This window comes from Akebia trifoliata, chromosome 3 (assembly GCF_017979445.1).
Source record: "Akebia trifoliata isolate Shusen 1 chromosome 3, ASM1797944v1, whole genome shotgun sequence".
Taxonomy (NCBI): domain Eukaryota; kingdom Viridiplantae; phylum Streptophyta; class Magnoliopsida; order Ranunculales; family Lardizabalaceae; genus Akebia; species Akebia trifoliata.
The window spans coordinates 37,175,099-37,202,704 of NC_141377.1; the positions used below are offsets into that span (position 1 = coordinate 37,175,099).

A 27,606-nucleotide genomic window follows, 5' to 3' on the forward strand; every position below is an offset into this window, starting at 1 on the left:
ATTTATTACTGTTCTAATTTTTTTTTTTTTTTTTTTATTTCAAACAAAAATGTAATCATTCATGTTTTGATAATTAAAATGAACAATAAGCCAGAATTGTAAAACAACTCATTTTCATATGATGAAATGGTAATTCATCTTTTTTTATTTTGGGGGGGAAGCTTTGGGCCTGTTTGGATACCAGGAGCAGAATTACTCTTCCAAAGAACAGGAGCTGAAGTACTCTATGGAGGAGTTGGAAAAGTAATTATGTGCAGAAAGAGTGTTTGGCAATCAACTCTGTGAAGTACTAGCAGAAGTACTTTTGTGCTGGAAGTCTGTTTGGGAACTATACTAACTTCTCATGACTTTTAGAAAAAAGACCAGAATACCCTTATGTTATACCAGTTATTGTTTTTTATCTTTTAGTGTCATAATATGCCTTCAAACTATACTGTTTTTGACATTTTAACTATAAATATTAATATAATATAATATAATATAATAAATATTAATATAATATAATATAATATTTTAAATATTAAATATTAACATAATATGTTTAAATCCATTATACTCGAAATTTTAAAAAAAAAATTGACAAACTATTTTTGACATAATATGACATAATATTAAAAAAAAATTGACAGATTGTCTTTTAATGTCATAATATGCCTTCAAACTATACTGTTTTTGACATTTTAACTATAAATATTAATATAATATAATATAATATAATATTTTAAATATTAAATATTGATATAATGTGTTTAAATCCATTATACTCAAAATTAAAATAAAAAAATTGACAAACTGTCTTTTAATGTCATAATATGCCTTCAAACTATATTGTTTTTGACATTTTAACTATAAATATTAATATAATACAATATAATAAATATTAATATGATATAATATAATATTTTAAATATTAAATATTAATATAATGTGTTTAAATCCATTATACTCAAAATTTAAAAAAAAAAATTGACAGACTGTCTTTTAGTGTCATAATATGCCTTTAAACTATATTGTTTTTGACATTTTAACTATAGATATTAATATAATATAATATTTTAAATAATAAATATTAATATAATATAATATAATATTTTAAATATTAAATATTAATATAATGTGTTTAAATCCATTATACTCAAAATTTAAAAAAAAAAATTGACAAACTGTCTTTTAGTGTCATATATGCCTTCAAACTAAATTGTTTTTGACATTTTAACTATAAATATTAATATAATATAATATAATAAATATTAACATAATATAATATAATATAATATAATATTTTAAATATTAAATATTAATATAATGTGTTTAAATCCATTATACTCAAAAATTTTAAAAAAAAATTTAATATTAATAAATGTTTCTTTCATTTGATTTAAGGACAAATGAATTAGGAATATTTTCATAGAAAATTAATAAAGTTAAGGGTATTTTGGTAAAACGAACCGTTAGATTTTGACTCCCTGCAAGATGAGTTTTGAGAAATAGGTTTTCTCGACTTCTTCTCAAAGAGTAATTTCTTGCTCTTGCGCGGAGTAACTCTTCGAAGGAGTTGTTCATCCAAACGCATCCAAACGACTTCTAACTCCCCGCAAGAGTCAGAAGTAGCCAAGAAGTCCTATCCAAACACCTACTTTATGTCTTAATCAACTACTTTCGTAAAATTCACTCCCAAAATCTAAAGTTTCCCTCAAGAATTTAGTAGCTTTTCATCCACAAATTCTTCTTTCCAGGGTTTCCCGTTACGTAATATTTTGTAACATCATAGCCAAGTCGTTTTATCATGAACTTTCATTTTATTCGAGAGATTGAAGTTGAAAGTGACTTATCTTGGATGGAAAAATCAGAGACTTTCTAACACGTCGAGTCCACGTGTCATGTAATGTAAGGTGAATAGTTTCTAGTTTCTACAATTACTATGAACGGATCAACTGCGAGTTATTTTTTTTGCTCACATAATTTTTTGTTACGGTAGCACGTGTCACGTCAAGCCGAGGGTAATTTTTTAAATTGGGAACATTTAATACACGTGGATTAATGTGATTGGTGGTTCTGTGAGCATTTTTTTTTTCTTGTCTACTGCTCTTTTTGATAACTTTTCTTCAGAGAACCAAATTTGCCGTGTAAATAAAAATTATGTTTTCCATCCAAATGCACATTTAATGGTGACCCACTAAATCATGATTCACTAAACACCACTCACTATATTTATTAATATAATTTTTTTTAAACAACTAAGATTTAAGAGATAATTACAAAAAGTGATCAACTTTTGATGAATTTAAGATTTCAGCTCACTTTTCATTTTAATTACCAAAACGATAAGGAATTCAGAGGTTTTCAAAGTGACTATTTCGCAAGTCACGTTAAACCTGCAAAATTGTCACTTTAATCCTGCAAAATAGTCACTTTGTTCTGAATTTTTTTAACGAAAACATAATTATTCACGTTTTGATAATTAAAATGAACAATGAGCCAGAATCATAAGTAACTTATTTTCAGCTCACAAAATAGTAATTCACTCAAGATTTTAAATACTAAAAATAACCAAAAGCTAAGATTTAGGTATGTTTAAATTTTAAAGTTCTTTAAAAAGGTTCAGGATCCGATAACTCATGAAAAAATTACTTATGAAAAAAAAATATGATCTCAATTGTTTAAAAACAAAATCCAACAATTGAGATTTATCATTGAGATAAGTATCTTCAAGATGTGTGTTATAGGGAAATGGATAAATCTCAATTGTTGAATTTGGTGTTTATACGACAGAGATCATGTGTTTACTTGTGAGTCAGCTGATCTCTACCCTTTAAAAATTATATCAAAAATTTCAAATGAATAATCTAATTTACACCATATTTTATAATTAAAATACTTTGAAGGTCTTTTTGTAATTTAAAATATTAAATAAGGTATTTTGAAGATAAACATATTTTGGTAATTTTAGAAACTAACTACCATGGTTGTTATAGGGTGTTGGGATTGTAATTTTATATTGTAAGGACCTTTTTATAATTAAAAATATTAATTTCGTAGATAACGCGATAAAAAATTATGTTTGCAATTTTAGAAAATTAATAAAGGATTACAATTTTATTTGTTTGGATGAAAATGACCTTAATAATATTAGATTAAATTTAGAGTATTTTAGAAATACCTCTTGTTAAATTCATGATAAAAGGTTTACTTCATTGCAAAATGCAAGATCAGGTTTACTCTCTTTGACTATAAATCAACGATACCTTTTTTTTTTCGTGATGATTTAAGAGTGAATTTTTTTTTATCTTTTCCAGCGATGCTGACTTTTGGTTAAAGGATAAGCCTAATAATACATTTTGCAAGGGGGTAAATCTAATATCACCAATGTAATAAGAGAGTATTTCTAAAATAATGTATGGGTAGTTTCCAATCGTCTAAATTTTAGTTTCAACAAATTAACATATTTTAGGCCTTCTCTCATTATGATGGTAAAGATGTGTAACTAGGGCTTGCAATGGGTCAGTATGAATCGGATAAAGCTATTTCCATATCTTTATCTAACCCTATATCCAATTTTTACCCACTTATGCTAAAGATATCCATATCTGACTATTTATCCATTTTTTTAAAGGATATCCATATTCAACTTCTACCCATATTTTAAGTGGACATCCATGTTGAATATATATAATCACGAAGATGGTGAAAAATCTTAATTTTGAGTTTGTATTGTGAATTTACCGTCTTAAACTCAAATAAATGGATATTTGGATTGGATGAACACATATCCATATCCAACCCTAAAAATATTTGGTTAAAAAATAAGAGTTGTTATTTTTCGATGCCCCCTCTGATATACACCCCTTGACGTGGCATGGATTAGAATCACTGATCTTTTACTTTGGGATACACAATTGCACATCCCCATAAATATGTATAGTTGTGTATCCCAAGGAAAAAGATCTATGGTTCTAGCACATGTCACGTGTCGGAGCATATGTCAGAGAGGGGACATCGGAAAATCATTACTTTAAAAATAAATGCAGATAAATTTACTCGAATTCTTAGTTGGATTTAAAAAATTTGTATTCATACTCAAATAACTCAGGCAGGATAAGTCAGGTAAGTGGATATTTTTTGACCCATTGTTAGCTCTATACGTAACTAGGTAAAAAAAACTTTTGTGTGAAGGAGGGTCAAAGTCAATATATGCTAATTTGATGGTGTCGCTCCATTGCAACTTTTTTTTTTCCATTTCAACATTCCCATTCCCTATAATAACCATCAAAACAAAGTAAAGAAAATGATATTTTAGTCTCTTCTTTAGCTTTATGCCTTAATCTACCACTTTATTAAAACTATTCCAAATTTCTAAAATTTCCCGATTGAATTTAGTAGCGTATGGTCCACGCAGCTCCCTTTCCTCCATGACTTTTCTATTAAACTATCAAGTCTTCACCAACTAAACTAGTTGGCACCTGCAAATTACAATGAGACATGATTTTCTGACTTGAAAATTTTCACTCAGTCGATGTGGTAAGGGCATAGAACCATAGATCTTTTCCTCGGGACACACAATTGCACATCCTCATAAATATGTATAATTGTGTATCCCAAGGAAAAAGATCTATGATTCTGGCACATGCCACATATGGGATCATATGTCATAGGGGGGGCATCAGAGAATCATTTCTCTAAAAATAAATGCAGATAAATTTACTCGAATTTTTAGTTTGATTAAAAAATTTATGTTCATAGCCAAATAACTGGGGTAGGATGAATCGTGTAAGTCGATGTTATCCGACCCATTGCTAGTCTTATATGTAACTAGGTCGAAAAAAAAAAAAAATTTTGTGTGGGGGAGGGTTAGAGTCCAAATATGCTCATTTGGTAATGTTGCTCCATTGCAACTTTTTTCTCCATTTCAACATTTCCCATTCCCTATAATATAACCATCAAAATAAAGTAAAGAAAATGATATTTTAGTCACTTCTTTAGCTTTATGCCTAAATATACCACTTTATTAAAACTCTCAAATTATCTAAAATTTCCCTTATGCATTTAATAGCGTATGGTCCACACATCTCCCTCTCCTCCATGACTTTTCTACTAAACTATCAAATCTTCATCTTTTTTGTCCAACTTTCTATATTCTTCCATTAAAAAAAAAAAAAATCTTAAGTTTTGGGCCCATCAAACCTTGAAAGATTGGTTCTCCTATTGACTCTAATATAATACTTAAGACCCACACATGAGTCTGATCCATTTTCATAGTGATTTATTTATTTGGGCCCTATGAAGCACAAATACCAAAAATGATGACTAGATTAAAATAAATATTAGTTTTTTCGGTCAATAGGCACGAATTTGTACTAAACATGACTTTTTTTTACCATCACAATGAATTGTTTGATGTATACGTCACATGAATCTGAGAAAGAATCAAGATGACACCGACCTTGACGTGGTCCCCCCCTTCAAAATTTTGAAGAAACCATCTCCTTTCACCGACGGGACCCTTATTTTAAAATTACCTCAATCTCCTCTTATCATGGTGACAAAAATCTTCGATTTAAAAAAAAAAAAATCAAGATTAAATCACGTTTTCTTTTGCTGAGTTATTCTTGAACCTGGAATTTGTGACTATGTCTCTTATAGATTAATGAAATATGATCTCAATGTCCTCGTCATCATCATTGTAGCATCGTGGTGATCTTGTAAAAGAGGTTGAAGATTTGGAGAGGAAAAAAAAAAAAAGGATTTTAGGTCATTTTTTATTAGTCAATAAAAAAAGACCAAGGTCAAAGGGCATGCCATCAATTTTAAAATATAGGGATCTCTCGAATATTTACCAAAGCATGGATGGCCGACTTCTTCAAAGCTTTTTACCTATCAGGATAAGACAGGTAATTAGTAGGGGTGCACATGGTTCGGATTGGTTCGGATTTTGGCAAAATTGGAATCGAACCAAACATGATCGGTTCTACAAATTTGAAATCGAACCAATCCAATTACCCTATAGAACCGAACCAATCCAATCCAATCTTAGTTCGGATTGGTTCGGATCGGTTCTCGGTTCTCATACTTATTGAAGATAGATACATTCTTCCTCAATCCAAGCATTCTATCTCCTCCAATCTTCAAACCTTAAAAACAAGTAGGACTTTTTTTAAACGTGGACTTTGAGATAATAAAAAAATTAAAAGGAATAAGAAGAAAGAGATAAAAAACCGAAATTTTTATTTTTTAAATATATATATATATATATATATATATATTTATTTATTTGTATATAATTGGTTCGGTTTTCGGATTGGTTCGGTTTTATTATATCTTAATCCGGAACCGAACCAAATTAATCGGATTTTTTTTTCTTCGATCTGTACCCGAACCGTGGGTGTGTTTAGTCCGAACCAATCCAATCCAAAAGCTTCGGATTGGTTCGGATCTCGGATTTATCCAATCCAATGTGCACCCCTAGTAGTTAGGCACTAATCGCATTTTTACGCCAATATTGCCGATGTTATTGGGAGGAATCTCTGCAGGAGACGTGAATTTGCTGTGTACATAAACAAACAACATTTGATGATTTTCTCTAAAAAATGCCATGTTACATACTTACTCATGATTCTCAAAACGTTCCCTGTTAAACTTATAAATAATAATAAAAAATAAATAAAATAAATTTTAAATTAAAAAAAAAAAAATTTGTGATAATATGACGCTCCTCTCAAACAAATGCCCAACTACATCCTCATCACATAATCATAGATCAAATGTTTTGGGATACATAAGATTTTTTTTTTATAATTTTACATATCCCGAAACAAATGATTTGTGATTCTATGATGGGGGTGTCATATTATTGTGACTCATTAAAAAATGACACAATCAATGATGAAAAATTATCAGATTTAATAATAGATAATAAAAAATAAAAAAATAAAAATTCAAATATTTTTTAGTCAAAAAGTTGACATCTGCATTTCATCACATCAACCTTTTTATATTTAAGTATATAACAAACTTATTTTTAAAGTCAAAAGATTTTATTTGGGAGTGGAGGTCAATCTCGGATTACTGAAAGTGAGGTCTGACGCGTTTACGTGCCAATTTTGTAGAGAACACGTGGCACTCCCCCGTCCCCCCCGGTTACGTTAACCCAAACTCATAACGGGTCAAGATCGAGTTTAGATTGAGAACTGATTTCTCCACAACTTCTAACTCGTTCAGACAGAGCAATATTTTGCCATTTAAATTATCTTAAATGGGTTGGACATGATCCAAAATCCAATCCATTAATTTAGGATCTAGATTAAGAATTTGAGATTCCATCAAAATCTGATCCAATACATCCTATTAATCATTTCTTAATAAGTCAAAATCATTAATAATTGTTGTTGAAAGATATATGAATTGTTAAAATATTTTATTTATATTATATTAACAACATTTTATTTGTATAATCTGGTTGTTTGTTTGGATTCAATCCAAAATTTATTGGATCGGAGCCGAAAGATCCATTGACAGATCTATTCATTTTGTACCCATTGACCCAGGTCAACTCAACTCGGCTTAGTCAAATGTTCTCAAATCATTGCAAACCGATTCAACATTATTATTATTTTGAATTATAAACTTTATTGACAGAGTCTACAACTACAAAGTCAACGGATTTGATTAGATTTTTTTACTGAGTCAAAGGATCTTAATTTTCAAGGTCAGCTTCGGAAGTGTTATTGAATTCTATCTAAACTCGATGAGTCGATTCGTCCATGGCCAAGTTTGAAAATCATGCGAAATTTGAAGGGTGATTTAGTCCTTGCAGGTGAATATTTGCGGCATGCCGACAACCCTTACTTTTTAAATTGATGACATGGTCGATCTACTTTATAAGACTAATATAAAATGATTAGAATACCCTCATCTTCAATTATATAATAAATTAATTTGATTGATTCAACCTCATCTTCAATAAGTTGTATTACATCTTACCTTTGAAAATCTTTAGATTTTTTTAATAAAAAATTTCATGATTTCTATTTATGAAAAAAAATGTAGATTTAAAATTTGAAAGAGATTAAATCTTATGGTAAAAGATGAAGGTAGAAAACCAAATAAGATTAGTGATCAGTAATTAGTTGATGAAGGTAAAATTTGTACCCAAATAATGGTATTAACACTCACAAATTTTAACCAACTTAGTAAGCAGATACCTTCACGCGAGAAATTGAAGATTAATCAAAGGTTTTGACTAGAGGTTGAAGATAAGGTTATTTAAGTCAATTTTTGTCAACCTCTTAGAGAATACTAAGGTCAAACGGTATGTCCTCCGTTTGAAGACACAGTTGTATCTCAAATATTCATCAAAATATTGAGGGGTAGATTTTAAATCCCAAAATATAAGAAATTGAAGATGTGGTTACTTAAGTCATTTTACAATAGTCTCTTATAAAAGACTGAGATCAAGGGGTATGTACTTAGTTTGAAAATACAGGTGTATCTTAAATATTCATCAAAACATGGAGGGGGTAAATTTTAAATCCCCAAAATATCAACCTCCAATGAGATTTCGTCTCTTTCTCTTTCTTTGTCGCCGGTTGTAGAGAGAGAGAGAGAGAGAAAATAGCCCATAAATGAGGAGAAGCTGCAACTCATTCAATAGACCATATTTCGCTTCCCAAAGAGACTACTCCTTCTCTCGAAACCCAATTCTAGCTTTCTACACGTGTCAATATCCCATTGGTTCACGTACGAAATTTCTCTCTGCATGACTCTCTCTGTCGTTGAACTCGAAAATCGGAAATATTTATAATTTTATATTTGTTGATGAAAAGTCAGATTTTTGGGTGTTTTTTCTATTTGAATGGGAGTTAGCGTTTTTCTCTGCTTTTGTTTCTGATTTCATCATCTGTTTTGGATTTAAGCGCGGATTTTCAATTTACTTGACTTTGTAGGCTTTCTTTCCTGATTTTGTTGAGATATTCTTCTGGTTTTTTTTTAATGGTGGAGAGATAAAAATAGGGTTTATTTGATCTTGTTCTATATATCTATGTCTCTTGTGTTTCTCTAAATTTGAGGAGAAATAATAAATTTTAACAGGCTTAGGTACTCTTAACAATCTTTTAATCTACTTCTATTTTTTTTTTTCCTTTAAGAATTTGATTTAGTGTTTTTTTATTTCAATTTTATCAATGAAGATTGATTGAAGAAGGTGTTGGGCTTAGGGATTTATTCTGGTAATTGAGATCATTTTAGGTTTCTTGTTTGTGTTTTAGATGAATTTACTTGGTTATTTTGGTTTCTTTTGAATCTGAGTTATAATCTTGTACTCTGTTTATAAAATATTTGAGATATGAGTTATAATCTTGTGCTCTGTTTAAAAAAGATTTTTTTTAAATATCCTGGTGTTAGTTATTGAAAATTTTCTTTGGAATGTTAGAATTGATTTTTTTAATTTTTTTTTCAGATCAAGGGTTGTGGCTTAAGAGCTTAATTGATTTTGATTTACTGAAGAAATACTCACCAGTAAATAATCGAAGATTTTGTGATTATTTTATGATGAGTATAAAGAATGAGAATGTTGTGAACCACAGTGAAGGTCGAATCCCAAGAGAAGCAAAGAAGATTTTACATTCATTGGCTTCTAATTGGACCGATGTTATCGATTCCAATGCATTGGATGTGATCCCCCTAAAGGGTGCAATGACCAATGAAGTTTTCCAAATTAATTGGCCAACAGAATTAGGGAATCTCACCCGAAAGGTTCTGGTTCGAATTTACGGAGAAGGCGTTGAGGTTTTCTTTGACCGAGATAATGAGATCAAGACATTTGAGTGTATGTCGAAACATGGGCAAGGGCCTCGTCTTCTCGGACGATTCCCAAATGGGCGTGTTGAAGAGTTCATTCATGCAAGGGTATGTTTTTCTTTTTTTTTTTTAATTTAATTTGGATTTTTCAGAATATGTTCTACTTTGATGCATTTATTTTCCTGCTTAGCTGTAGTGACCTTTGTTATCAAATTGATTTTAGAACTCAAGGTGATCCAACAGTTTTGTTTTAAAATTGAAATAAAGAAAAAGAATTCCTCTATCTGTAGTAACCACAGTGAAATTTTGAGCAAGACAAAGCTATGCCTCCAAAATTAAAAAAAAAAAAAAAAATCATTGGGAACACCCATTTCTTTTATCAATTCAGATACCTCATATTGCTTCAATGTTTATCGAATCTCGATTTCATAATCTATCCCGAATAAGGAAAACAAAAGGAAAGATAATGTTGAACTGTCATACATGGAACTAAGGAACCAGATTCTCTTCAGAATCAAAAGTTCTTCTTACGTGTGTAGGACTCAAACCAGACTTGGCATATGTGCATTTTTCCTTAGACTGTAGCACATATTAAGATTTGGAAAGTTTTCTATTAATACGCCTATGGAAATTCAAAAAAAAAGTTCTTCTTAGGTGTGTAGGGTTTAGAAAGTTTTTTCATCTTATTTGAGACATTAAATTTGTTATAGTTTCACAAATTTTGTGTCTTTGGGAACAAATAATGAATAGCATGATTCTCAGAAGCACGCTTCTGGGCATGCTTAACAGAGGCCAACATTAAGAGAAAGTGGATTGAGATGGTTTGGGCCCACTTCCCGCTCCAGTTAGAAGGAATATACACCTTTAAGGTTCTAAAAGGGTCGTAGGAGGGACCAAAAGAACATGGATTGAGATAGTTTAGGCAGATACGTACACACTTTCAATAACTGAAGATGTGGCTCTGGACAAAACCAAGTGGAGGAACAAGATTTTTTTTAGCTGAACCCATATCTTTGGGACAAGGCTTTGGAGATTACAATGAATGCTATAAGGTTTTTGTCAATAAAACTGTAAACACGATTATATAACTATAAAAGTCCGAAATAAGATGCGAGGATCGACCATATGATGGTCCCGGTCCTTTCCTAGGAAATCTCTTAGAACCAAAAATTAGTTCATCTAGGTGACTACAATCCATGATACCCTGGTATTTTCTTAGCTCCTAAATATTTATTTGTTTTGGTTTATCCGCAAAAATATGTAAAATTGTTTATTGTAACAAGTATCACTGAACTAGCTCTGAAAATATTAAAGGTTTCATTGATGTAAATGCTAGAAAACCATATTAACTTTTTTTAATCTACATTAATGGTTTGGAGCAATTGAGACTAAGGTATCTTTACCTACTAACTTTCTAGACTTTAAATTTGGTTTCGAGTTTTTGGATGATTGCAGCAAAGTTTATAGCTGTTGAGCTAATATCTTTAATCGTCAGTGTCCTTTTACAATTACAACCTTTGTTAAACTAATAATATATCTTCTCTGCCATGTCAATTGTGAATTCCAGACATTATCAGCACCCGATTTGCGGGATCCAGAAGTTTCTGCTTTAATAGCAGCCAAATTGAGGGAGTTCCATGGTCTTGATATGCCTGGTTCGAGGAATGTAATCATCTGGAATAGAATGAAGTACATACTTCTTGGCCTAAATCTAAGCTCACCTTCTTTATATGAAAATATATAAACTGAATTAATTGTCTCAATACCTGTTACTTTTCAGAAACTGGCTTAATGCAGCCAAGCGTTTCTGTTCTCCTGAAGAAGCTTTGTCATTTAATTTGGATACCATAGAGGTCGAAATTTCTGTCTTGGAAAAGATATTATCGCAAGAGAACCAAAGCATAGGATTTTGCCATAATGATTTGCAATATGGGAATATCATGATCGATGAAGAGACCAGATTGATAACAATAATTGTAAGTTTCTTATTCCACTTATAGTTAATTATTTACATGGAGTCCTCTGCAAGATCATTATCAAAAAAAAAATATTACCGGTGGTCTTCCCCTGAATTCTTTCCCAATATAGAAATATCCTTCCCTCTTGCCTTAAGAGGAAGACTATGTTACTTGATAATGAACTTTCATTCAAACTGCATAAGACATTATTATTAATATATTATTATGATGATGATGAAAGTTTGGTGTGCTTAATAATTGTCTGTTCTCAATTTTACAGGACTATGAGTATGCAAGTTACAATCCGGTTGCCTACGATCTTGCAAATCACTTCTGTGAAATGGCTGCTGATTATCATTCTGAAACACCCCATATTTTAGACTTCGATAAATACCCAGGTGAGTTATCTTTGAAATTCAGCTATTTCTTGTATTTCATTGCATCCATTTTATTAATAAGATAGCAATGCAATTTATTCGTACTAGGAAGAGTTAGACTGAATAGCAGGTATAATTAAGCTTGCTTTTCTTTGCTTATCTATGTAACAGGTTTGGAGGAGCGGCAAAGATTTGCCTATGTTTATCTGAGTTCTTCAGGTAAGTTGTTGATTTAGTTTTCTGTTCAATGCATTTCTTTTTATGGTATGCAATGTGTAGACTTCATGTTGGTTTGCATAAAGCTTTCTAAAACAAGATGTTACGTGTTCTCGATCCCTCAAACTTTGGTCAAGATCCAATCAATCATTGACGATCAATCTCCATACATCACAAGTTCTAACCCTCAATAGAAGTCCTAGAATATGAGGTGTCCCCATACATCTCAAGTTCTAACCCTCAACAGAAGCTTGCAATATTTTGAAGAGGTTTGTCAACAAGTACTCTACCCGTAAGTCCTATGGCCAGCAGTTCATTTAGTTCAATAGAAGAACCAAGACGAGTGATATATCAGTCAGATCACTCTTGTATTTCATTTTTTCTACATAAATACATTTTCTTCTGAGTTATTCTAAACATAGAAAAGCAATTTTTTTTTGACTTCGATTGTTTCTTAAGATAATATTGTGGCCTTATTATAGTAAATTTTCCAAAATGATGATGAGTTCTCTCTAATAGCACCCTTCATCCTCTTGTAGGCAACGAACCCAACAATGTGGAAGTGGAGCATCTAGTCCAAGAAGCGGAGAAGTATACTCTTGCAAGCCATCTACATTGGGGCTTATGGGGAATCATTTCAGTAAGTGCCACCTTTGCTTTCATTATTGCCTTACTCATGCATGTCACATCATATGCATGCATATTGTGCCATTAGCTTGGTCCGGAGTTTATGATCTTGCATATTTTTTTGGGTGTGATCATCGAAAAAAAAGTTTAATAAAATTTGAGAGATGCTATTGGCACCCCAACTTTTACTTATTACACCCCATTTCTTAAATTATTTATCACACCCTAATCAGAGATTAAAACACACCATTCAAACATTAAGAAAGCTTGGTTCAAGTTATTACCTCAACATTGCAAAGCATTATAACACATTCAACAACTTCAACAGTTTTTACAATTAGGATTAAGCTCATATAAAATCCTAAATCTAAAAAATAGAAATCCAAACAAAAAAGTGAGAGAGTTTCTATTGGCACCCCAACTTCTACTTATTCTCAGTCATTGACTCTCTTTTTTTCATTTTAATTGGCGTTTAATAAGTAAAAGTTGGGGTTCCAATATCAGCTCTCTAAAATTTTACAGAGGATTGTTGTTGCAGTCACCTGGTATACTTGATTTTGAGCAAAGAAATCTCCTAGATGAAGCTTTTTTGGGTGCTGGAGGAATTCACGTCCTCTTCGTTTGTTGGAATTTATAATTTTAATCCACTGGTTTATCCTTGATTTACAGGAACATGTAAATGAAATTGACTTTGATTACATGGAGTATGCAAGGCAAAGGTTTCAGCAGTACTGGTTGAGGAAGCCTAGATTCTTGGGTTCTTATAGAGCTCCCACAGATAATGGTGTTAATGGTTTTGTGCAGTAGTTTCTCAGAACCTGAATTATTAGTCCTTCATTACTGCAAGTATATTCAGTTCACAAAATACCCTGTATATTGTATTTTGAGTTGCTCTGAAGATTGGAGTTTGACCGCTGTAGAATAACATTGACTTCCTGTGAATATTGTATTGTTTCAGATAAATAAATCACAGCTTGAAACTTTTAATTGGATTCCCTTGATGGTTTATGACACCTTATATTTTCTTTATCAAATTAGAATCTTATAGTTTTTTTTCTTTTATCAAATTTAAATCTCATTGTTACTTTCATCTTCAATGTATCAAGTGGTTTAATACTTGTAGTTAAAGATCTCTGAGTATTCTTTCTTGTTGTGCATCCTTCAAGAGTTCTTTCTTGGTTGTTTTTAAAGATCTATTTATAGAAATATGGGGTGATATGAAGTTTTTAATCCTTTTGATTCACTATGACTAGCATCAATGTTGCAGGCTCATATTTGAGATTGGTAACGTGTGGCAAATGTGTCACCGAAGCTTGACACATTCTCCCATTAGTGATCTTGAATGGATAATAGTAGAATGGTTCTCACGATATTATTTGGGTATACATGGATCTCCTCTCCAACCACCAAACCTTATTCTCTATCTTGTGCCATGTATTGATGAAGTCTGCCCGGTGAGTTATTAAGATAGTGTGGTCAATTATATGATATACCAATATGCATGACATCCTGTACAATGTATGTATCGTGCTTATCACGTAGAAAAATGATTGAAAATGCATGTAATGTTAGATCATCAGATGTGGCATCTTCTACAGTACCACATTGCTTGAATTGGTTTGTCCTCATGAAGGTCTTTATGGCATTTTTGTGACTTGATTAGGCATAAGTGTAGCAATTAATACGACATGGAGTGAGACCCCAAAGTATGTCATCTACAATTACTAATACCCTTATTGTGCTTTGGTCTTGCCAAATATTGCTACATGGGACACTGTTTGGTCCTTTCAATAGTTGGCTCACCCCATAAGTATGCTTTGTACAATTACTAATACCTATATTAGCACAAGACTTTAGACATAATTGTATGGAAGAGCACATTTCACTTTGAGACGACAAAACGTGAAGCATTAACTTATTATCCACTATGAAAGTGAGTGCAACATGATGTCGATTAATGGATGAAAGAAATTACGACAAGAAACATTTGACAAAGAGGAAACCCGAGGCAGTGGATGAATTGTTGAGATCCTTTCGGTCGGCAGTCCCTTGTTCGGCACATTGGGTGGGTTTCGAGTCGATTGCATTCCAATGCTCAAGTCAACCAAATCATTTGAAAATATAGCTCAACTCAAGTATTGTATATACTTTTTTTTTTTTTTTAAATCCTTGCCGTAATCTGTAGTTTGCAGTAGCATAATTACACCTGGTAACGTAGATCAATAGGAAACTTCCACGTGACTACTATTGCATGAGTAAGATGAATTAAGACAAACATGTATTACTTATCCTTGTTAAAAGGTGTTTAAGCGGAAGTCTCGACGTGTCTACCCTTTTGAGTTCTAAAAAGGATTTGTGTAGAGTGACACGTGAAAAGATTGTGATTCATGCGGAACTTAACAGGGAGATCTTTAAGATTCTATTTATGAAGAAGGATGGCATAAAAGGAGATCAAGTCAGAAAGAGTCCTCAATCAATGTGGGATGAAAAATGACAAGATTAGAATGTTCTAAGTGGAGAAAGATACCGAAGATAAAGGAAGATTGTCAAAATCTTTGTCAAGAAGGTTATCAAAAGAAGAAGGATTCTCCAAGTCTCTATAGAAAGGAATACACAAGTAAGGGACTTTGGATTCATTCTCTAACTCATTCTTTTGAATTTCTAGCCAACTTGATTGGAAACCCTTCCTAGTTTTGAGACTTTTTTTAAAAAAAAAAAAAAGGAAGATTTTCATCGAGATTCGAGTCTTGGGGTGAGGTAAACTTTTTTACCTACACAATCATATACATGATTTTTAGGAATTTGATAGAATCCATTTTCATTACAATTTGATTTGGACCATTCTATTTCTTTTTGATGGATGGATGCAACTATCTCCTCAGATCACCACTCGAGAAAATAATTTACAACTTGTTGATCGAGTTTCGAGTTTATGCTCATCTCAAAGGTGACATGTATGGTGTAGATCCATGGTTAATATTTTGGAAGAAAAGAGAAAATAATGAAATGCTCAGTATCAACCTAGAAACTGTGCAGTATTGGGATCAGAAACGGATATTTTATTCATTTAGAAAACATACATCAAATGACAACTATAGACTTCTGTATCAAGTGTCTCCAAGGTCACAAATTTAAATTTAGTGACACATCATACATGAAATTGCACCAGTGGTCTAGTGGTAGAATAGTACCCTGCCACGGTACAGACCCGGGTTCGATTCCCGGCTGGTGCAAATTTCCTTTTATAGTGAAGTTTTTTGCTTTTAGTTCTCATCTAATGTGTAAAGCTGAGTACTTGCAAATGCTGCAATTGCTGTGCCTATTGGGCAGAGATTTATACACAAATCTTTGATGAACAAACCAAATATTTCTTTTTCTTTTTTATGGATTTTGAATCGACCTTTTCTCGTCTCCTAAGTCCCAATCTTGTACTTGAAATAAAAAATAAAACTCAAATTTGACATTTCTAATACTGATCGGCACATGGAAACCATGTTTTTTTTCTTTTCACATTATTTCTTCTATAAACATAACCATATATAGATACCTCGTATACAAAAGCCATGGTTGAACTTCTAAAGATACGGATTTTACAATGATGATGATAGTATACATTATCAACCAAGACGTGACCAAATCAAATGGAATAGATGTAAAAATAAGGGAATGGCATTGAGAACTCGACAAGTTGGGAACTCACTGACTCTTCAATCATATATATATATATATATATATGGGTAGCGTTCTTTTGACAAAATCCTAGCCAACATTCTAGACAAAGTTTTGTCTTATATGGCTAAAATGTTTCAGAATGGAATGATTTTTTGTGAAGATGATATCTATAGTTAGTAGATCATCCTCACAAAAAATCAGCCAATTCTGAAACTTCGAACCCTCTGAAAAGTGGTTACAAACTAACAATAAAAATTGACGGTTTATGATTCTTCATCTTATAAATTAAGGTTAGAAATTTTTGTTGATTTTTTGTGAGGATGATTTTCTCATCATAAAGATCATCCTCACAAAAAAAATCAGCCCATTATGAAGTTTTTAGCCCATATAAGACAAAATGCTTTGTCTAGAATCTTGTCTAGGATTTTGTCAAAAGAACGCCACCCTATATATATATATTTTTGAGCTTTACTACGTATATAAGACTGACATCCTAACGCTCCCAACCAGAAATATCCTGCAACAACAAACAACCGATACATTTGGTGAGAGACAGAGAGATCAAATGAGAAAGAGCGTCCGACAGAAAAGTGACTCATCCATGAATTCATGCAGAACATGGGTGATTGACATATCCCAATTAAATTATAAGAAAAATCCTATAAGATGGCAATAACACCGGCTATGCTATTATGAAGCTAAATGTTAGGCAATCAAGAAGCAGCATATCCATAAATTCAACATAGAAGAGATTGAGGATCCTCATATGGATGAGTGAAAAGACTAAGAAAGATAAAATTAGAGATGAACATACAAATTCGTGAAAATAAACTAAGAAAAAATCACTTGGGATGGCTTGATCATGTGCAACTAAAGACAATTACAAGCCTAGTTAGAACAAATGTGTTACTCGAAGGTTCTAAACAAGTGAGAATAAGACCCCGAAAGTATGTTGATTGAAGAAATAAGATCAGATATAAAGACACTTGCAATAGTGACAATGATGTGTCATGGACTTTGGATCCATGGCCTATTCAAAGTCATGTATACTTATCTACACATAAGGAAGTATACTTACCTCTCCAAACCTTAATCGGCTCATCCCAACATCGATATCCAGATTTTGTACAACCTCCCCATCTTCTAGTTCTGCATCTGTGAATGTGAGGGCCTTTTGTAGCTTCCTATGGCAGAATATCTCAACCTCAGCCATGTAAATGGCAGTCACTGGTCTATGATCCGAAAACGTCTTCTCGTTCCTCTTATAATTCAATAGCTTTAGTCCCTTTCCGAATGAAAGAATGCGGTCACACCTGAATGATGAGAACATGATAGAAATGCTTCTACATGATCAGAATCTTATAATTGTTATAGGAAACTTTGTAGAATTTAACTAGGGGAACGCTAACATTCAATCCTACAATAGAGGATGTAAGCAAACTCCAAAACCATGTTTGGATATATAAGAGTCGTGATTTTCTGACTCCCCCCTCTGACATACTCTCTTGACGCGGCATGTGCTAGAACTATAGATTTTTCTCGGGATACACAACTGGACATCCCCATAAATATGTGCAGTTTTGTATCCCAAGGAAAAAAAATCTATGGTTCTAGCACATACCACGTCAGGAGAGTATGTCAGAGGGGGGAGTCAGAAAATCATTATTTGGTAAATAAATACCAAAACAAGCATATAACCCCTTTTGATAAATATTTTAAAAAACGTGTCTTGACCCATAGTTTTGAAAAAATACACTTTCTTATATGTATTTGATGTATTAATATGTACCTTATTACAATAAATAATTAAAATAACTATAATATAAAAAAAATAAATATTTATAGATAGATTAAATGATTTTTCGTTGGCAAACAGTACATATAAAGAAAATCCAACAATTGGAAATAATGACTTGAAGTTCTTGATAAGAAATAATTATTCAAAAGCTTACCATGCAGGCGTGCGCCTCCCAACCTTCGGATCCTCTCCATAGTACTTCTCTGAATTAAGTTCATATTTGTACGTCGGGGGGAAGTTTAAAGTACCTTCTGTCCATCCATCAAATGCTCGACCTTTTCTTAATTCTCGTACTAGCTGCCATAATAAGTTCAAAGATCATCAATATATATAGACATCGGTCAAAGTTGACAACCAATAATATTCCAATGATAGAGGGTATTATTAAGGTCAACTTACTTGGTCCTTCTCAAGCAACTTATTCCACTCTTTTCTGGAGATGAGTTCCTTTGTCTTCTCATATGTTAAATTGATTCGATAATTCAGATCACCCAACCAAATAATTCTTCTGCAAAGACGATATTAGTAGTTATTTTATAGTAATATAACATAAAAATAGGGGATATAAAGGTCAATTTGGTCTTTCAAAAGATTGATTTTAGGGAAAAGTAGCCCAAAAGACATGCATATATGCTTTTAAAATATATAGTAAATCAGGGGTATCCCCAACATGCTAATGAAATGTTTTTATCAAATAGGGTACCCATTGAACTTGCATTGATTTTTAATTACTTTTATACCCTTATTTCAATTTCAAATTAAATGCCCAAGGTAAGAGTATAAGAGTAAATATTCCAGAATTTCAGATAAGTAAATATTCAGAAAAAAAAAATATCTATATATTTTTTGCTCTTACTCATGGTCACGGATGGTTTGTGGGAAGCCACTTCCAGAAAAGGATCGAAATTGGGTTCTTCGATGTATTTCTTGCACATCGGCATTTCTTTTAAGTTCATCTCCCTCTTTTTCACCTGCTGTTAGGTGAGTACAGATAAAACAAAATAGTGTTTGATATATAGACATGCTCACAGATATTGATCCCTGTAATTTAACCAAAAAAAAGAAAAAATTAAGATATTTTCATAATGGCATTATCAAGGATATTTTAAGTGTTATTAAAAGAGAACAATTCTTTGGTGAAAAGGGTTTGTAACACTTTGTTTGGGTTGGGAGAAGTGGAGAGAAAAGAAACCAATTAAAAGAAGAGGAGAGAAATTGGGACAACTTTGAAAATTTAAAAATATCTTAAAAGAGAACTAGGGGCAGAGTTAGATTTATAAAATATTTTAAAAGGGTATCTCTCCATTTCTCTCCACTTTTGGAGAGAAAGAAAAGTCACCATTTTTTCTCCTCTTCCCACTTAACAATCCAAACAGGAGAAAAGGAGAGAAACTCATTTATTTTCTCTTCTCTCCATTTCTCTCAATCCAAACACAGCAGCTTCGCGATCCAAAACAGTGTCATGTTCCTATAGCAGAACACAATGCCTACATGGCACATGTTTATTGGAGAATAAGTGCATTGGGCTGCATGAAACAAAGAAAACAGCTTGGTTAGGAGCCCAATGTGTCTTGACCTCCTATCTAAACATGCCACGTAGACACCGTTCTGGATCCTGATCTTTTATCGATGCATTAAATGCACCTTATCATGTGCCCTGAGTGCACAAGTTAATACCATGCATCCTACTCCTTAATTACTATAAGGATGAATCAAGTAGTTGACATCTCTAGAGAATATATATATATTTTAAAAAAAAAAAAAAAAAAAGGTAACACATTTTGGTGATTAGTTATATTTGTAAGAGCATTATTGTCCACAAGTATTATATTATTTTTAAATAAAGTCAATTAGGCATATATAGACATTACATTCTTGATCTAAAAAAGCTATAAAAGGGAATGAAATTTATAAGGATGGACAAGAATTTGAATTGACCTTGTTGCCAATGTAGCCCATAACACCAACGCCGACAGTAGATACCTTCAAATTCTGAATGTGTCGACGCAAGTTTCTACGAACCCATATAGAGAGGAAAATCCCAACCATTTGCTTACTAACTATCCTTACAAAAGCTGATTTTCTCTTGCGATATATAATGGATTCTAGATCAATTTCTGCAAGCGAAGCTAAATCTTCTGACACTCTGTTGTCCCAATTCATAGATGGTTTGAAAGAATTATATGTTCTTAAAGACTTGGTTGCTCTAAAGGATTTAACTGATTTGAATGACTTTGGTTTATCTAAAGAGCGTTGAGCTTGAAAGTTCAATGGTGGTTCTGGCCAACTCAAACCGATCCGTTCTGACCCACTAAAAGTTCTTGTAAATTTTCCTCTTTGTTGAGCAATTGATGCTTCTGAACTTTCCACACTATCTTCCATTCTAAGGCAATTTAACCTATCGAATCTCTTTGGAGAAGAAAATTGTCTTTGCAAATCTCCTTCTATTGGTGTGTCTAAGTTGGCATTTGATGTGCAAATTGAGGCCATGGTGTGCTCATCCTTTAATACATCAAAACCATTAGATTCATTTTGTGACGGATGGATTTCTTCGTCGTTACCATATTCACTACTATCGCTATCGGTTTCATGCAATATTTCATCTTCAATGTCTGGGAAATCATCAGTCGGCTTGAACCTTGATGGAGAAGAAGGATCACTATAGCTTTTAAATTTCTTCAATGGTTCTACTTTGTTTAACGTTTCGCGAATTATATTTTCCCATTTCGGTATTGGTCTGCTGTCCTCTGCACCGAAGATGTTCCCAGCATTTAATGGAACAATCTCTTGAAGACTACAAAAACAAAGAAATAATCACTAAATGAAATTGAAGTCCTCGCGAAAATTCAAGTTTTGATTTATTTAGGAGACAATTAATACAATACCCGATCACGTAGATATCAGCATGTTCATCCATATCTAACCAGTCTTCGATGTTAAGGTCATCAGGTGGGAGTTTTCCTCCAACATTCCATGTCCCCACACAAACCCTGAGAACAACACAAGGTGCAGATCAGGAAACAAGGAGCATATGCTGTGCAACTTAATAGTAACTTACAAGGTATTCCTATAGTTGATATATTTTGAAGATTGGGAACTTCACCTATATGGTATCCCTCAATTCCACATCCTCATAAATATGTGCAGTTTTGTATCCCGAGGAAAAATCTATGGTTCTAACCCATGCCACGTCAGGGGAGTATGTCAGAGGGGGGAGTCAGAAAATCATTATTTCTTGATTTTTTTTACCAAATAGGGTATCATCTGTACTTGCATTTATTTAAAGTCGTGCTAAAAGACATTCAAATACAGTCAATTGGCATGGAAAGTGCACAGAACTATGGATTTTTTTACTTGTGTATGTCTTTTTCTTTTCTTTTTTTAATAAAGAATCATCATAATCTGACTACCCCACGTGGCACACTCAATCGACTCTTCTGATGTGACAAGTTCGGGAACCATAGATCTGTATGCCTAAGGATACATGCTTCCCTCGGGATACAGATTTTTATGGGGAAGTGCAGTTTTGTATCACTATGCGTACAGATTCCCGTACTTGTCATGTCAAAGAGTCGATTGAGTGTGCCACGTGGGGTTGTCAGATTATCACGATATTTTAATAAGTCAGTTTGGTATTATTTTTTATTTAAAGTTACTTTTATATTTTTTTCAACTTCAAATAAATGCCCATGCTAAAGGTATAAAACTAAATTGAATCAGGATCGGGTAAGGTGTTCCGTTCCTATTTTATAGGAAAGGTAACTGATTACATGGCACACTTTGGTTGGAGTAAAAAACACATCACACTCCTAACAAGGAGTGATTTTTTGCTCACAAAATTTTTCGTCACAGCGCTCGCAGACCCTCCAGTGTGTGACACATCAAGCCTACAACGGATGCCATTCAATATACGTGGGCTCATGTGATTGGTGGATTGCGGATTCTGTGAGGAAAAAAAAAATTCTCTAACCCAGCTGTTTTCTACAATGTGTAAAATATCCAACCAAATTGTGCCATGTAGACACCTCATGTTGCTATAAGAACATGACACCATCAAGTAAACTTAATACTTGTTAAACTTGCATTTAATTAAGAGTCACGGTCCAGAACGGTGTTCCATTCCTATAGCAACAAACGGTGTCTACATGGCACATTTTGATTGGAAATTAAACACATTGGGCTACGTACTATGTAAAAATCGTTTAGGACCCTGGCCCTTTATTTAAAAGAAGCAAGCACTTGCAAATCATAAATCATCCCAATCTTTAAAAAATCTTCTTTTTTTTTTTTTTTAATATTTGTCTTTTGTTAAATGATGAAGATGGAGCTCTCTCTCTCTCTCTCTCTCTCTTCAAGGGAAGGTAAAGAAGTAGAAGGATTGGAGTGCAATTGTTTTTATTCCTTGGGAGTACACAAGGGGGATTTTTTAAGTGATGGGGTGCAATCAGTTTTTCTCGGTTACTCGTTCAAATTTGCTTTTAAACCATGTTTTTCAACTTCAAATGAATGACCCATGCTAAAGGTATAAAAGTAAATTTAACTAAATGTTAGGTACAATGTTTGGTAAAAAATTTAGAATAATGCTGAACTGACCTCATTTCACACTTTTTCGACCTGGAATGTGTCAGAACCATAGATGTTTTTCATCAGAATACAATTGATGAAAAGCATCTATGGTTCTGTGTGCACCTCCATGTCAGAAAAGTGTGAAATGAGGTCAATCTTGAAGCCACTCCAGCGTGACTCAAAAGGGTGATATCCCATAACACCTACACGCTAAATATTTTACGAATATACATGACAAGGTAATTTTGGCTTCCCGCCTTATTTCGTGAAATTACTAATAGTTTTAGAATACATGAAGTAAGGAGAGACATGCCTGAGTTCTTTGGTGTTTATGTATTGTGCACGAAGGGTCTCTGAATTTCGTCTTCGTAACTTAGGAATCGACTCGGATGAGATTTCTGCACATAAGAACCATGAAGTTAACAAATAAAAGAACATTTTATGTGCCACAAACCAATATACAACAATTATGTTTATACAAAGAAAAGTACCAAATCAACCTAAAAAAAAGCACAAAATGTGGATATCTAGTCAAAAAGAATTTAATCGAAAATGGCAAAAATGTGATACTGGTTAAGATCTTTTTATATGTGGTTTGGGGGGAGGAATTGTCTCTACTTGTAATAGTACTATTTTCATTTGAGGACATAAAATTATAAATTGGGACTGAATATTTGTGCATAAGCAACGTATTTATTTCCATAATTTTATATTTTTTGCGAAATATTTCTCTTACTCAAGCATAGGATCAATAGACACTTACATTGGTTTTCTACTAAATTTCCATGAAAATAAATATTTATTTGTGTATTTCTTTTGTCAAAAATGAATTATTAATTTTCATCAAAATTTTAAAAATATCATTATTTCCTCGAAATAATGTGTGTTTTTTAAATTTAGGAAATTGAAATTTTTCAACCCTATGAAGTCCATTCAAACCAGATAGTTTTCTTAATAATTAATTTTATATGCATTTAAGATAAGAAATATAACAATCATTAAAATCTAAATACTTCAAAGTTTTTGATTTTTTCTTATCAATCAAAATTTAAAGAAACCCTCTCCAATTAATTACACGTGGCATTTCCAAGGAGGTATTTCAAATTTTACCTAAATGTAGGGGCATGAAATAAATTCAAAATGCCACATGTCTTATAGTGAGGATGGTTCGGAGTCAAGAAAACGTAACATGAGAGTTCTTTAAATTTTGTGAGATGGGTAGCATTTAAAAGTGTAATATAAATATATTTAGAGAGTTACTATTGACACACTTCCGTGACTTACATAGGAATTGGTGTGGCATTAGTAAAAGTTGGTGAGGCAATAGCAGCTCTCTATATTTATTACAATAAAGCTGAATTTTCGTTGGATGTATTTAATGTTATATTTTGAATGAAATTTTTAGTGAAGTCCACGTATTAATGAAATACTAAATGGGAACCCCATGGTTTCAAGGTTCTATTTACACCAAGGGTCTGTTTGTTTGTTAGAAAAAAATCTGTGAGAAATCAATTTTTTTGGAAAATATAGTTTGCCCATTATTGCCTTGAAAACAATTTTTAACTCCATCTACCTTTCAGGAAAATAATCTCTCTCTAAAATGAGAAAATTTGGGAAGCCGCCACCCAATTGAGTCTTTGGCGGCCGATCCTAACATCAAAAATCGAAATCCATCTTTTTAAATGGGATTTGTTCAGAAAAATTGATTTCCCACAAAGTTTTCTCCTAAACAAACAGACCTTAAATAATCTTTCTTGAAAGAGGGCTTCTATTAACACACTAACTTTTACTTATAACACACCAATCTATATAGATTATACAGTATAGAGTATATACAACCGTTGAATTTAAAAAAGATTGGCGTGTTATAAGCAAACATTGGTGTGCCAATAGAATCAGTTGACCAATCTACTGAACAGGTCTGGATTGGGGAGAACAAAAAAAAAAAAGAGAGGATCTTGTCCCCAGTTTTACTGATTAACAGCAGGAACCCACAAAGAAAAACTAAATTGTTTTAAATAACACAGAAATTGAAAATCAAATCTGGATTACAGATGTTACCATTGTTTTCAAACTGAACATCGTCTCCTTTTTTCTCTCTGAAGTGAGATTCTGCCAAAAGAAGATCACATAATTGGGATCAAAAAGGAAAAATTCAAACAAAAAATAGAATATCTGCTCTTTGAATTAGCCAAAAAAAAAAAAAATCAAAAGTAAAGCTTATGATATCTGGGTGTTTTTAATTTTAATTTCTTTCTCTCTCACCTTCATTATCTGAATCAGAACCACTGTCGCCTTCATATGGGTCTGCACTGAAATTGGATTCGTCGGTGCTAATGTTAAGCCATTTCTTAAGAACAATTGTTGGCCAAAAGATCTATAAAACGTAATCCAAACAACATATTTCAATCCAAATCATTAGGAACAAAATTATAAATAAATAAATAGAAACCCAGATGAGAATAACTGAAGAACAATACCTCTTTTTGTTTTCTTGTGCCTTGCTTCATTGATGCAGTAGTGAGAAGTAGAGAAATTAAGAGAAAAAAAAGTAAAAGTTTCAGTTCTCTCTCTCTATATATAGCTCTCTTTCTTAGTCTCTGTTTTTCAGTTGCTCTGTGTCCGACTCTAATAAGAAAAACAGAGAGATTTGAAGGGATGTCTGTGAAGAAGTACGTTATAATAACTGCCCTCTGTCGTAAAAAAGATAAACTGTACTTTTGAAGAAAGATCCGCAATTTGGATTTTGCATCCTTTTTTCTGATAATCAAATAAATATGAAAAACGAGTTCTATTGTATGAGGAAGGGAAGGTAAAGTAGGATCGATTTTCACGCATTTAAAGTTGGGTCAATGCTTTTATAATATTATCTAATAAAGACTATCTTTTAATTTTTCCTTTTGAAACTTGAAAGAGTGAGTCATGTCTTTTCTTCCAATTTTTTTTATTTCATGATTTTAAAAATAAAGACCTCATTTTCCACTTTCTTTGACTTGGAAGTGTGTTAAAAACCATAGATATTTTTCATCGAGATACGAGTGAAAGGTGGCTATGATACTGTGTGCCTCTATGTCAAAATAGTTCGAAATGAGGTCACTCTAACACGACTCTTTAAAAATGATTGGAGAACGAGATGACTCGGGATAATTTAGGTAAGCCACCTTGATAGTGTCGGTGACCAATCCGAGACAAGATGAGATGATTTGTCATGATGTCTTAGTATAATAAGCAAATAAAATTGTTGAAATAATTTTATTCTTAAATAAATTTTGTACTATTTTACATAATGCAGAGTGATTATTTAAAATATAGTATCTAGTAATCAATGGTGTTGGGTGTAGTGGTTAGTGCCTCCCTTCAAAAAGGGAGAGGTCTTCAATTCAATTCCGTTCCCACCCCACCATCCACCAAGATTAGAGAGTATAGTTATATTTTACTATAAGGGTATGTTTGATTGCATGGAAAGTTACTTTCCATGGACTTTGAAATCCATGGAAAATTAGTTGTGGAAAATAGGTAGGGTTGGAAAATCAAATTCCATTGTTTGATTTCACTTGGATAAAATCATGGAAAAAATATGAGAAAAAAGAAGAAGAGGAGAAGGAGGAAGAAGATGAGAGGAGAGGGAGAGGAAGAAGAAGATGACGAAGAAGAGGGAGGGGGGAGGATGCGGCGACGACGACGACAATGGCGACGGTGGTGACGTCGATGGCAACGACGACAGCGATGGCGACGACGACGACGATGGCGACGATGACGGCGACGGCGACGGTAGCGGCGGCTACGATAGTGATGACGGAAGTAAGTGAGGAAGATGGGGGGAGAACGTGGTGATAGTGGTGGCAGAGGAAGTGAGGGATGGAGAAAAAGAGAGAGAGAAGGTGGTCGGAGACGGCGATGACAACGACAGCGAGTTTAGTGTAAAGGTGGTGGTGGTGGTGGTAGTGGTGGTGGTAGGATAGAATTGATGATGGAAAATATGGGTGGATTTCATTTTCCCACCCATATGGGTGGGAAAGTGAAATCCATGATTTAGTGGACTTTTTGAATGGGGTGGAAAATGAATTTCCATTTCCATGTGCAATCAAACACTTGAAAAATGTCATTTTCCATTGAAATTGATTTTCCACCCATTTTCCATGTGCAATCAAACATACCCTAAATATAATCTAGCATAAAAACTTCCAATTATTAAAATAGAAAATATTTATTTCTTTATAAAATAAAAATTAGTAATGTTTTATATATTATTGTTGGAGATAAAAACTTGGGATCTACTTATGTGGATGCAAAACTTGAAATTTGGAAATATAGTCTTATTATAAACATCTTATTTATTTTATTTTTTATTTTTTTTAATTCATTCTTATGAGATTTACGCTTTATGGCAAAGAGGTTTGTATTCAAGCATTGCTTGCATAATCTAATGTTAGGATTCATCCTACATTTGGTTTAGATTATAAAAGTGATTTTCTCAAAATTAAATTTAGAAATCAACAAAAATAAAATATAAAAAATTGTGATAAAATCCATTTTTGAAATGAGTCATGCTGGATTGACCTCAAGTTGGCATCTCATATCGCACATCTTGAACTAAAAG

The 27,606-nt window shown here is 32.6% G+C and overlaps 2 protein-coding genes and 1 non-coding gene across 6 annotated transcripts; 2 read left to right on the forward strand and 1 right to left on the reverse strand.

Moving 5' to 3' along the window:
* Positions 1-8,574: 8,574 nt before the first annotated feature.
* On the forward strand, positions 8,575-13,983 carry CK1 (choline kinase 1). 3 transcript variants are annotated; one of them, XM_086434889.1, is made up of 8 exons: positions 8,575-8,733; positions 9,452-9,900; positions 11,360-11,481; positions 11,573-11,768; positions 12,031-12,148; positions 12,299-12,346; positions 12,883-12,983; positions 13,640-13,983. In XM_086434889.1, exons 1-8 carry the CDS (start codon positions 8,619-8,621, stop codon positions 13,775-13,777), a joined length of 1,287 nt encoding a protein of 428 aa, XP_086291015.1. In that variant the 5' UTR covers positions 8,575-8,618; the 3' UTR covers positions 13,778-13,983. The 3 variants fall into 3 exon arrangements, with proteins under 3 accessions (XP_086291015.1, XP_086291016.1, XP_086291017.1); XM_086434890.1 differs by lacking the exon at positions 8,575-8,733 and adding an exon at positions 8,822-9,090; XM_086434891.1 differs by lacking the exon at positions 8,575-8,733 and adding an exon at positions 9,103-9,221.
* A 2,149-nt stretch (positions 13,984-16,132) lies between these two features.
* On the forward strand, positions 16,133-16,203 carry TRNAG-GCC (transfer RNA glycine (anticodon GCC)). The gene has a single exon. It is a non-coding gene; the product is annotated as a tRNA-Gly (tRNA).
* A 223-nt stretch (positions 16,204-16,426) lies between these two features.
* On the reverse strand, positions 16,427-25,840 carry LOC147406718 (DNAse I-like superfamily protein). Of its 2 annotated transcripts, XM_086434892.1 has the most exons (11): positions 25,487-25,840; positions 25,272-25,383; positions 25,068-25,118; positions 23,320-23,404; positions 21,326-21,430; positions 20,379-21,234; positions 19,297-19,481; positions 18,840-18,948; positions 18,595-18,737; positions 17,721-17,955; positions 16,427-17,159 (listed from the first exon to the last, which is right to left on the reverse strand). In XM_086434892.1, the coding sequence occupies exons 1-11, from the start codon at positions 25,514-25,516 to the stop codon at positions 17,136-17,138; spliced, it is 1,935 nt and encodes a 644-aa protein (XP_086291018.1). In that variant the 5' UTR covers positions 25,517-25,840; the 3' UTR covers positions 16,427-17,135. The 2 variants fall into 2 exon arrangements, with proteins under 2 accessions (XP_086291018.1, XP_086291019.1); XM_086434893.1 differs by lacking the exons at positions 23,320-23,404; positions 25,068-25,118; positions 25,272-25,383; positions 25,487-25,840 and adding an exon at positions 21,544-21,876.
* Positions 25,841-27,606: the final 1,766 nt, after the last annotated feature.

What these genes read in the sequence shown, in the direction of transcription:
- CK1 (XM_086434889.1), top strand. Translation starts at nt 8,619, where the DNA reads ATGAGGAGAAGCTGCAACTCATTCAATAGACCATATTTCGCTTCCCAA. An exon ending in CCAGATTGATAACAATAATT is followed by an intron (nt 11,769 to 12,030) that starts GTAAGTTTCTTA and finishes TCAATTTTACAG; the next exon opens with GACTATGAGTATGCAAGTTA. An exon ending in TGTTTATCTGAGTTCTTCAG is followed by an intron (nt 12,347 to 12,882) that starts GTAAGTTGTTGA and finishes ATCCTCTTGTAG; the next exon opens with GCAACGAACCCAACAATGTG.
- LOC147406718 (XM_086434892.1), bottom strand. Translation starts at nt 25,516, where the DNA reads ATGAAGCAAGGCACAAGAAAACAAAAAGAG. An exon ending in TTCTGATTCAGATAATGAAG is followed by an intron (nt 25,119 to 25,271) that starts GTGAGAGAGAAA and finishes TTCTTTTGGCAG; the next exon opens with AATCTCACTTCAGAGAGAAA. An exon ending in ATAAACACCAAAGAACTCAG is followed by an intron (nt 21,431 to 23,319) that starts GCATGTCTCTCC and finishes TGTTGTTCTCAG; the next exon opens with GGTTTGTGTGGGGACATGGA.